At 42.0% G+C, this 12557-nt stretch overlaps 1 protein-coding gene across 1 annotated transcript in view; it reads left to right on the top strand.

Moving 5' to 3' along the window:
* TRIO (trio Rho guanine nucleotide exchange factor) overlaps positions 1-12557 on the top strand; it is a 433907-nt gene that overhangs the window by 165755 nt on the left and 255595 nt on the right. Inside the window, exon 7 of the mRNA XM_065399163.1 lies at positions 8994-9185. Coding sequence (XP_065255235.1) covers positions 8994-9185 — 192 coding nt within the window. The remainder of the gene's footprint in view (positions 1-8993; positions 9186-12557) is intronic.

Below are 12557 nucleotides of genomic sequence, written 5' to 3'. Positions count from 1 at the left end.
CATAGGAATAGCTAGAGTGACCAGACTTAGGGGCTTGTCTTATATATGCAACTATACTCCCTCAGCCCTCAAAAAAAAAAAAAAAGGGGGGGGGGGGCGAATCCCAGTTTTTCACATTTGCTATCTGCTCACCCTAGGAACAGCCAAAGGCACATTCCAGACACTAGCAAGACACCTGTCACCTAAGCCTTTGCTCCAAAGCGTGGAGGTACAGAGCTTCTCAATGAAATAGGGGGAAATAGGGCTTGCAAATGTAAGTTTGTCTCATAAATGTTTTTGTCCAGAATCTGATTCATAAAAATTCTTTTTCAAGGTTAAATTTCAGAGCAAATCAGCTGCAGGTTCAACAAGACAATAGGGCCTTCAAAGAAACAAACTACTCCCCCCCCCCCCACCACCCTCCCCCAATAATGCCTGAAAAAACAAACTTGAACATCACTGAGTTCATATCTGGTAATTGCTTCACTGCTGAATGAGCCATAACGTATGTTCAGCCAACGGCCTTATCCAGAAAAATGGACAGGCGTAGCTGGTGCTGTACTTCCTAGTCTTCCATTAATCAGAATAAATGCTAGATGGAAGCTTGCTGCCAGAACACAAGCTGGGTCCAGCAATAGTAAAGAAGCTGTGACCTATAGGAGTCTTTGTGGGTCCAGTGAGAGATGCTGAGGAGAGGAGCATACACAAGGAGACTGAGTGGGGCCAGCTGAATGTTTTAAGTGTGGATAAAAGAACAAAAAGCAAACGGCTATTTTAAATCTCATATAGTTAACCTTCTGTGTAATTATGGGTATATGACCTCCAGTTCATGTGTTTAGTCTGCAGATGAATAAATTTGACAAGTGCAGAGTCTTTTTCCTTGCAATACAAAAAATAGCCCATCTGCATATATTACCCTTTTTCTGTACTCTAGTTTTGCCCCTAACTGCAGGGTAAACTATTCCAAATGATTCATCTCCAAAGATGAAAAGAACTAACTAGTCTTCAGCACACTGTATTTGGCACAAGTAAAGCACCTATATGAACACCATTTTAAAACAAAACTATTGAACTTAGTTGTCAAATGGCCTGACACACACCACCTTGAAAAAATGCAACCGTTGTACATCAGCTAACATTAATCTCTAATTTGATCACAGTGGGCCCTGTTTTCCCTACTTACATTAAAAATGTGCAACGGGAAACAAGGCATTTCCAAACTTTTTTTTTTTTTTGGGTGCTGCTGTTGAGCCATGTTGTCATTTCACAAAGGGACAGCCGGAGATATGGAATAAACACAGCATGAATCAAGGGAAGCCTACAGAACTGGGGGCTTGCAATCACTTGTAGATCAAATCTACCATCTCAAGACAGTCAGCCATAGGGCCTTCCCTTTCGTGCATGTTCAGTGTCTGTTTCTGCCTTCAGCAATAGTAGCACAACTTATTGCCAGCCTGTTTACTCTGACCACTTGGGAATCATTCAAGTGTTAGAGCTTCTTTAAAGAGCATTGACTCAGTATTATCAACTTGTGAGACTTACTTGAGTTTAGCGATATTCAGCGTTTTTCTTGAAGCCCTAAGAGTTGATCTTCACAATGCCCCCATGTGTCTGGCCCACCTTCACTCAGGGAAGCTCTGTCAGGCGCCCACCTATCTCAGCATCCCCAGTGGGGCACTGAAAACTAATTTAAACCTTATTCCCAAAGAAAACAAAATGAAGGGGCTGCCCTCCCCCCACCCTCCTGCAGCGTGCTGACCCTTTTCGACTTTCTCCCTGGAGGCCCACCTCTTACCTGAGCCACGGACTCCAGGGCTTGCTCCCTGGAGTCCTTCCCCAGTCTGTTTGTTCTCCACAAACTGGATCCTTATCCCTAGTCTGTCTCCAGGCCATCTATCTCGGATTTGGACCTGTCCAGGCCCTCTCACAGTAGCTTGCTCCCCTCCTGTCTGCCACCCTCTTCCTTCAGTGCCAGTAACAGGAGACAGCCTCCCTCCTGCAGCTCTTCTCTCCAGTTGAGCTCTCCCAGGTTTTTATGGGAATCATCCAGCTCTTACACAGGGGGTCTGATAATTGACCTAGGCCCTCTGATGCCCAGCAGATCAGGATTAGCGGGGGGGGGGGGGGAGGAAGGGAGGGGTAGCTGATCTGTCACAGGTGAAGCTGAGTCAGAATCCTAGAGGGCTAGCCAGCCTGTAACACCCCAGCTCCTGGAGTCAAGGGATTGTGAATCTCTGCTTTGATTGATCAAAATTAAGTTTCTAGCTCTCATGTTTGAGGTGAAGAAGCTTGAAAACCACAAACCTTAAAAGCACAAAAAACAGAAGGCAAATAGAAAGAACCCAAAATGCATGTGGTGGAAAAAATTGTTTGGGTCTTTAAGCCAATTTAATTATTTTGGGGGTCTGAGGATTGATTTCTTTTTTCTTTTTTCAGCGCGTGGGGTCGGAAACTTTGTTTATCAATCATTGATCAGTTACGAAGACTTCAGTCCACCTTATGTGGAGGAGGAGGGAAGACGTGCTCCATGGCTATGCCCCCTCATTCCATGTGCCCCACGGGCTGCAGATGCTGGCAGGGGTGACAGAAGTAGCTGCGCAAGTGTGTGGGTGGAGGGAGGATGAGGAACATCTTGCACAGCAGTTGTTGCAGCTTCCATTACAAGACTCAGCTTTTTAAAGAGAGCTTTGTTTATGCTGGGGATCCAAACCTTTTCTTTAGGTGCCAACTACAGGCCAGCCTCCTCTTGTAGCAGTAGCATGCACTGGTCAGGCCCTTGGGAGCCCCTGCATTAGCTCAGTCACTATGCCTCCACCCTATCCTTAAAGGGGCAGCTCCCATTTCTCTTATATAACCATTAACAAAAATATATTCAATAATAAAAATACTGAAAAAATTATTACTAAAAAAAATCCCATTATAAATCTATTTCTAAAACATCTATTTTAGGAACCTCACACTCTTATTGGCCTGTGTACATATTCTCACCGCCTCTGCTACCTGTTTTCCTGCACTTTCCATGGTTTTGCTTTCCTCAAAGCTGTGAACATGATCATATAGGCCAGTGTTAGTATTGCTTTAAAATTAAATTGGGTAAGAGAAAGCTAAAGCTGAGCTACCTTTGGCTACTGCCAGAGGCTTAGCACACTGCATGCCTGAAAATTAATGTTTGAAGGCACAGCGGTGTTTGTTGGGATTGACATAGAGTAGACAATTACAGTAAATTGTGGGTTATATCTACGCTACGTGCCACCGCTGCGGCGCTGCAGCTGGGCCATTGTAGCGCCCTAGTGCAGACGCTTCCTGCCTTGATGGAAGGGTGTTTTCCATCGATATAGTTAATCCACCTCTCTGAGAGGCGATAGGTTGACAGAAGAATTCTTCTGTAACCTAGCTGTGTCTACACTGAGGGTTAGGTCAAACTAACTGTGGCTCTCAGTGTGCAAAATTTTTCACAGCCCTGAGCCACATGGTGAGGTCAATCTAATTTTTAAGTGTACACCAGCCCTTAAACTCAGGTTTTGTTTTCCCCATAGACAATGCTAAAAGCTATACTTGCTTATCCTCTTTGCCCTGGGAGTCAACTGATCCATGACCTGCTAAAGTATATTTTAGTTAAGGAATTCTGGATTCCTGTTGTCAAAGCACGGTATCTATCAGGTGTGTGTGTGTATATGTGTGTGTGTGTATGTATGTGTATATATATATATATATATATATATATATATATATATATACACACACACACTATCCTGTTTCAGAATCACTAAAATCTGTAGTAGTCAAACACTGTCAGTTTTGTTTGTGAACGGAGAGTCCTAGAACTAAGCGCCCTTAAGGATTTTTGGAAGCTTTAATCCAAAGCACAGAGGCTGCACTACAGACTCCAGTGGATCAACAGTTAACTTTGAGCAGAGTGAGGGCACTAAACAAATCTGTTTAAATCCCACCTCAGGGGCTGGTATGAACGAAAACATTAAGAAGGTCAGATGAGGTAAAAGAGTGTTTCAGAACTGAAAACCACCATGATTTTTTTTCTCCTATTAAAGATACCTTTTTCAGTCTGAAGTTTTTTACTTCTAACATTTCTTTAATTTACAAACCTGTCACCTGAGACTGATAAGCTACATCTTGAATTTTACACTCCTGTAAGATTCTTTGAGGCTCCAACAAACAAAAGCGGGACTGTTAGTTTTAAACGGCAGTCTTTGTCAGATCTCTTTGACATGCTGTGATTTTTCAAAAGGCTAAATGCTAACGCATAATTGGGATAGACACACCTAGGCGTCTCTGTAGACTTCATTATTTTTTGTATTATAGCTTCCCAGGGAGGGGTTTTTGTAAAGCATTTCTAGACTAAAGAGTCCAGTTTTCTTTTCCATAACACAACAGGGAATACTGGTTGGATACTGCAGGTAACTTAAGTAATTACTAACGAGTGACAATAAAACTGTTGACATTGCCCAGTTTTCAGTTGCCTGGGCAGTGCCTAGTACAGTGGATCATTGATCCCTGATTGGAACTTCTGAATGCCATCTTGGATGAATAATTAGTAATTTACAACAAAAGAGAAGTAAGGATGCAGTGATAATAATCCTAGTGACATACACTAAGAGACATCCTTAAAAATATCATACCAAATGTGCACCCCCTATATGCAGAATAGCAGTTCCTGTTTCAGAACCTGTTTGCTAAAGCAGCATTTTATAAAAGGCTTTGGGAATATGTGGGTTAAAATGAAACCTTTAGTGCTTTTGCCAGTTTGTTTCTATTAAGTGCTACAGAGAAGCTGAGGTAAACTGGCAGGCTGTCATCCATATTTCCCATGTATACTTGCCTTCCCTGAAATCAGCCACATGCCAAAGGATGACACATGCTGTTATAGCCGGCCTGTGCCTTAGCTTGTTTATCTGTATTTGCTGGCCTTTGCCATGTTGAGCAATAACTTTTTTTATATAGCCTGGAGGAGAAAAATTCTGGTATTTCCAGACCTTGCAGAATCTCTCTCAGGTATTTTGAAGTTTAAAGAGCAAATGCCAGTCTATTAAAGTGCGCTCTGAGTAAAGAAGATTGTAAATGAGATGTATTTTTATACAAACTGCTGCCCTTATTGCATTATTGACTTGTTTTTTTGTTGCTGGCTTTTTTGCTGCCCTTTTGTGCTGCTCCATAGCATTCATTAGTTTTATACTTCTGCAATGCAGTGGAATAATCTGAAAAATGCTGCGAAATTGTACCTCTTTCCTCCCTCACTTCCTAAACAGTTGATTAGCATTTAGAAGCTGCAGATTCATTGCATTATTTGTCATTTAAAATGACAGATTAAACAATTATTATTTCTTAGTAAAGTTGTTGACGATCGTTGGCCTACAATTATTGCCTATTTACTTGCAGTCAGCTAATGGCACCCATCAACTAATGGGATAACTAAGAAGAAATCCCTGGATGGAGCAGTAGAAAAAGACAGCACTCGATTCAGTTCAAGAAATACCTGCTGGTTCTCTAAGGGCATCACATTTTTATTTTGCATATAGGTGTGATAAAGATAGTTGACCATATGCTTTCACTGAATGCACCTGTCAGTCCCTCTCTGTCTATCTATCCTCTATCTAGCCAAGGTTCAGTTAAGTCTTCCTATTGTAGCCAGTTAATATTTGAGAGGTTTGTCATCCTCCAGTTCTTCCTTTTTGTCATTCTTCTTTCTCTGATCTGAATTGCTGCTGCTTTCTGTCACAGGAACCAGTTTCTAGGTACTGAGCTTTAAAACTTTAGTAGATGTCTCAAATGGTGGCGGGTGCTGTAATGGGGAAAAAATAAAGTACTGGGTGAGACTACTGTTCATTTGTGTTCTGGCAGTGTGCATTTGCACACTTTATAGTACCTTTCATGCTAAAGCTTCAGAGAACAAAGTAGTGTAAACACAGTGATAAGGAATATTTCTTTGACACCCACAGATGAGCCATTCACCCTGGAAGCCTTAGATTGGGTTACCTGTATCATTGCTTTGGCTTCTGTAATTACTCACATTTATGGTGGTAAAAATTTCAGTCCTTCAAGTCCAGCTGACGCCATAAGACTAGCTGACTTCTTGTTGTGGAGGGTTATATAGGTTAGATATACACTTCATATAGTAGTAGAATATTCCTTCATTCTTTTCAGTTTCTCAGTATGGAGAAAGGGAAGGGATTTTCAGTTTCCACGATACTTAACATAATTTTCCATTACTCAGCCAAGCCCCCTTGTCAGGCCTTTTAACAGGCTTTTCATCATATAGCCCACACATGCCAGATAATCAAATTGAACTTACTTCAATAAGATTGTTCAGATAACAGATAGTTATCCTGTGCTTCTCCAATCATATATACTGCTGCTTCAAAGAGGAAGAGACAAAGCCAGGTTAGATTTTGGTTTGTTATAAACTTAGTGGGAAGTACTTTATTTCCAGATCTGATGCATTGTGATTTCAGTTAGCAAAGGTATCAAATCACAGAGTATTAGAGAGTGCTACCTTTTTTCCCACACTGATCTGTGATGATTTTCAAAAAGCGCAGAAGACCAGAAAGTGGAACTCACCTGGGCAGAATACAGAGAATCTGGTGCTTTTAAAAAAGTTCTCCTCCTCACTCTGCTCTGTGTGTATTAGTGCTTGCTGGGATTTCTTCAGGTAGTTTTTACTACAGATGTAATGGTTCTCGGGGCACCTATGACTGAGAGTTACCTTATTACCCCCTGCCTCTTATGAGAGGGAGTTTTTTGGGGTAGCTGGGTGTCAGCTCAGTAACACCATGGGCCTTTTAGCCACTCAAGCACTCTCCTCTGGGCTATACCAGCCCTTACTTCACCTTGCAGGTTAACAATAGATGCAGTCCAAGCCCTGAGTCCTTTTTGAATTGTTCCCCTGTGATATCCAGCCCCTGACACATGCTACTTGTAGAAAATCCAGATACTTAGCATGCAAAGTACCCCAGATTACCAGTTTAATGTTAAACCTCCACTTCTGTAAACCACACAGCACTTGAAAGCACTTATGATAAAGCAAAAGCAGGCTCATTTAAGAAAGGGCAAAGATTTAATTGGAAGTGGGAGAAAGTGATGAAAGCAAATGGTTACAGTACAAAACAAAATTATAAAATGTGAACCTGGGTCTACACTTACTAATAGTTAAATTTCCTATATAATAAAGTAGGCTTTCCCCCAAAGTTCAGTCCATTGCAGACCTAGCTGGTTTCACAAAAACCCGGATCCAAACGGTCACTCCTTAAGGGGTTTCCTCAGTGAATGGATACGGTGTCTTTCCCTACACACTGTTTTACTGAAATAATCTTTTGTCTTTATTCATAGCCAGGGTGATCTCCTCCTGTTATAATGTTCCTTTTCACCTCCAAGTGGTTTCTGTCGTTGGCAGTTGTCTCTGATAGTTTTCCATTGAATGTTCTGGGATGTGGCAAGGGCAAACAAGAGAACCTTACATTACCTTGCCAGCTGACGGGGGGGGGGGGGGGGGGGGGAGGGAAGAAAGAAGACTCTCTCTTGCTTGAATGGGTCATAATTGAAACACATTACCTCCTGGTGACTAATTTCTATTTCAAGTGCATAAGCATACTTTCAATATAAATACATTATTCCTTAAATATTACCCATACGTATATCTTGCAATGATTATAAATCTTGATATGTTATGATAAGTTTCTGTAGATAACTTGTAGAAGTTATTCTTGATGAATAACTATCGATCAGATGTCTGGTGTAGTGAGTTTGTCAGGTCTGAGGTAAGAGCTGTTTGCAAAGAATGGGGACCTTTTGCCAAGGAACTTCTGTGTCACATGTGCCAAATCTTCATCCAAATTTGATGAGGTAGTCCCAGTATTTTTCAATGTTGCGAGGAGAAAAGTAAACCAAGAGCACTTGCTACAGATAACTTTATAGTAGCTTCTCAGATTGGCCCAGAAAAAAGAGTGACTGTGTGAAAACAAATATCCTTTGATGGTTAGGTAAAGATTTTCAGCTTCCGGTATTTTCTAGAAACTGAAATACGTGGTTTCTTAAGTTGCATGATCTTACTTTTTGTCTGCCCAGAGTTTAGGTGTTGAGTGTTTAGGGTCAGAATAAGAATGTAATTGTGAGATGAATGCAGTGATGCCTATGGATGCCTAAGATTGCCCAGGTATTAACACTTCAGAGCAGTGGTTTTCAAACTTTTTTCATTTGTGGACCCTTAAAAATTTCAAATGGAGCAGGTGCGGACCCCTTTGGAAATCTTAGACATAGTCAGTGGACCCCCAGGGGTCTGCGGACCACAGGTTGAAAACCAGTGCTTTAGAGTATCATTTTCAATTTTTTGGAAGTTAGCCAGTCTTTTACTCCTCTGGCTGGAGTTCAGTGGTTAAGTCGGGAAGTAATTTTTTTCAGAAAGTATGTGCAAAAACAGTTCAATTATTGCCAAATACTGAAGAGGACTTCTGCTGCTGTAACTTTCTGTGACCTTGAACGTCTGTAATGCCTCAATGAGTGGAGGTAAAAACTTGAAATTTTGGGGGGAGAGAGGGTCCCTAGGTCATGGTGATCTGGGAACATGAACATGCTGTTTAAAACAAGTGATTACCAGTCACTTATAATTTCCTAATAGTTAACTATTTGAATGCCTTCATTTCTCCATTAGTGAAATAGAGTTACTATACAAGCCCTCTGTGAGGTAAGATAAAGCTTGTCTGTTTGCTTTTATTAGGGTCTTTGTGAAGTACTAGGTGTTTCTTTGACCACAGTATTGTCATTCATTATGAGTCAGAAACACAAATTTACAACAGCTGAGAATCTCCATTGTTGTCATCCGAGCAAGATTTCTTTACACCAACGGAGGATCTACCCCCAAATATGTACTTTTAGTATATGCAAAACTAGGTTATTCGGTAAACATTGCTTAGCACTTTTTACAGATTCTTTCATGGATCTATCCTTGTGAGGTTATTAATTGTATTTCCTAACCACATTCTGCCTTTGTCATCCTTTCTCCACAGAATGTGTATGTAAACATAAACCGCATCATGTCAGTAGCAAATCGTTTGGTTGAGTCTGGCCATTATGCTTCACAGCAGATTAAACAGATCGCTAGTCAGTTGGAGCAAGAGTGGAAGGCATTTGCTGCAGCGTTGGATGAACGAAGCACCTTACTGGATATGTCCTCCATCTTCCACCAGAAAACAGAACAGGTCAGTAATTGGGACACAGCCAACGAAAGCTAACAAGCTAAAAGTATAAACCAAATTACCTGATTTGGCCATGAAACCAGGTTAAAAAACAAATCCAGAAAGCAAGTTAGCTCCATTCTGGATGGGGCTTAAAAGGAAGCAAAGGCTACAGGTAGAAGACTTGATCTCTGTTCAGCTCTACAGTAGTATGGAACTTCATCATCACTTTTAAACAAAGGCTTGTTCTCCCTGACTCAAGACTGCCTGGGTTTTAAGTCACTGCTCCTTGTGTTCTATACACGAGGCTCCTTAGAAAACCAATACAGTGTAGAAATTAGAAAGCAAAAGGATGTAGGAATTTAATGATTTGAACATAGAGCTTAACCTGGGGCAAGCTTTTGAGATGATGAAGAAAGTAAAAAATTAGTATGAATATAAAGGTCTTTTTACCCAAACAATCATTTGGCCAGTAATTCCTTGCCTTTTGCCTCACACAATGAATGATGATAGTGTTTGTGAATATCAGTCCCAGAATGGTTCAATATTTAAGGAGCATTTCAGGAAACACCTATTGAGTAGTAAACCTAACTCACTGGAAAATTAGGGGAAGTAAAGTATTTAATCTGGGTTTGGAGTTGGGTGGGGGATGTTTACTCAGTGTCCCATAAGAGTACACTTAACTTCCATTGGCATTACATATCCCTGTTCCTGGCTCTAGGCCCCCATACAACTTAAAATACCAGTCATAAGCCATGTGAATTAATCTGACCCAGGAAGAAGTAGGCCTAAATATTCCACATTGCCAGGTTAATTGTCTTGATAACTAGAGCATGTTTTTCCCTTCAGGGAATTAGTTGCAGCCTAGTTGGCAGATGCATGCTGTTGAGTCTCCCGTCAATATTCCGTTTCCTTGTTGGTGTGTTTTGTTAGCTGCTGCTGGTGTTTTTATTGATAGGGAGCACTAGGCTTGTTGAGCTAGGTAAGAAGTAGTGTGTTAAGTATAGTCCCTGTAGCTATTCCTCAGTTTTCTCTTGCGACATGCCAAACTGAGTTCCAGAAAAATTGCTATTTGCTCATAACTGATTTAAGTAGCCTTTTGGGAATAAGATCATTTGGCCACAAAAATTTAAGAAGCAGTCTAATTACTAATTGTTTTAAGGTGGATTTTTGCATGTTTACTAAGAGGAGATGCTAGATTCTTAAAACCAAATTGTTTGAGAATGTGAATCCTTTAATTGACAGGCAACCCTACAGTGCTTTCAGCATGCTAATGATGATGCTTTGGTCTAGGGAAGCAAGTAGCTGATCTTAGTCCATTTATGGTAAATAGGTGTCCTTATTACAAGTACAGCTGTTGCTAAGAGATACCTTTTTTGGCAGTCTCAACAGTGAGGCCACAGAAGGGCGAGTCATAAAGAATAAACTGTTTTCATACATCTATAGATGTGGTCATTCTAGGTCAGTTTGAGATACTTGATGGGGACAGTGTGGGACTTTACCAGTGTCTGTGCTGTATTTGTTCCCTGGCTAACTTAAAGATTTGCATCGCTACAGTTGCCAGTCTGACACCTTTGAAAAGCACCATATGCAAAAACATAATTACATGTTGGTGTGCCTCCTGACCAAAGTGGAGTGGGTTTTTTTTTTTTAAAAATGAACTGCATCAGTGTCTGAAATTAGGAATGTATTCCAGTTCACAGAAAGGTTGTTTTGTACCTGGCAGTTAACTGACAAGCTATGACTGACCGTGTCCAAGCCATTTTGGGAAGTTACTACGTGCTTCAGTACAAAGTGTACAGAAATGTGAATTGGTGAGAGAGAAGTAAAATAAATTAAAAGAAAGAACACGGTTTGCAGTCTGCTGGGATTAATTAAATTAGTTTCTTTAATTGCTCCTTCTGCTGTGTTCATTTGACAATTAGCTGTAATGGATTCTAATTCTCTCTCCATAGGAAAACTGGCTGTGATTTATCAGCTATCTGATTAGTGATAGGGGATGAAAGTTGAGGTGGGGAAGAAACCGGGTGAGAAAGGAATGGTTTGCAACAGCCAGAGACTACAAATGGTTGCCTTTAAACTGTAATTTGCATTTAGGACTTTCTGTTTACATGCAAATAGCTTTAGGTCTTTAATTATTTTAGTGCTTCCATATATGCTTATCTACTTCCCAGGTGCAGCACACTTAACTGAGAAGAATACCTCTTGTTTAAGTTGCATCTCCACTGTATGCTCACTGTTGTAGTGGATAGCATAATACATTGGGTTTCAACCTTTTTTTCTTCGAGTGATTGCTCATGTGCATTCCACAATAGGTGTGCGTGCTCGCCACGTGCACCAGTGCTGGAAGTTTTTCCCCTAGCAGTACCCGTAGGGGAGCGCCCCTAGTGACCTCTGGAGTGGCGCCACCAAGGGGCAGTATAAGGGGCGCTGCGCGCTCCCCTCACCCTCAGTTCCTTCTTGCCGCCAGTGAAGGTGCTTCGGAACTGCTGTGCTCCAGCTCTCTGCTGTAGCTTTCCCTGTTTGGACTGTCATTTAGTTCGTAGATAGTACCTGTAGTTTAAAGACCCAGAGTCTTCACAAAGTGTATGTCTGTGGTGGCGGCCTACTTCAGGCGTCGGGGAGGGGGGTGAGGTGCAGATCTTCCCCTATCTCGATGACTGGCTGGTCAAAGGTGGCTCCAGATCACAGGTACAGGAACACACATCACTCCTCCTGTCCACATGTACCACGCTGGGGCTGCTGGTAAACAACACCAGATCCACGTTGGTACTGATACAACATATAGAGTTCATTGGCGTGATTCTCGACGTGACATCGGCCAGAGCTTCCCTCCTGCCAGACAGGTTCGAAACCTTGAAGGAGCTCATCCAGGTGATCACGAGGTTTCCCGTGATAATTGCCAGGGCGTGCCTCCAACTCCTGGGTCACATGACAGCGTGCGCATACATAGCCAACACAAGTCGTGACCAGACAGAACTGCTGGTGCCCTTGGTTCTGCTCCAGGAGGGGCCTGGGCAAGGGTGCGATTTCGGCAGGGCTGTACTCCATCCCGAGAGTCTGTGAACTCCTACCCACCTCCAACAGATATAGCTTGGAATCACCTATTGTGGAATGCACATGAGCAATCACTCAAAGAAGAAAAGACAGTAACTTTTTCCGTAACTGGTGTTCTTCGAGATGTGTTGCTCATGTCCATTCCACATCCCGCCTTCCTTCCCCACTGTCGGAGTTGTCTGGCAAGAAGGAACTGAGGGTGGGGGGAGCGTGCGACTCCCCTTATACCGCACCATAGTGGTGCCACTCCAGGGGTCGTGGGGGGTGCTCCCCCCTACGGGTACTGCTAGGGGAAAAACTTCCAGCACCAGTGCATGTGGTGAGCACACACACCTATTG

The sequence above is a fragment of the Emys orbicularis genome, chromosome 2 (assembly GCF_028017835.1).
Source record: "Emys orbicularis isolate rEmyOrb1 chromosome 2, rEmyOrb1.hap1, whole genome shotgun sequence".
Classification (NCBI taxonomy): Eukaryota; Metazoa; Chordata; order Testudines; family Emydidae; genus Emys; species Emys orbicularis.
The sequence above is the reverse complement of the archived record's forward strand: the minus strand, read 5'-3'. Positions and strand labels throughout refer to the sequence as shown.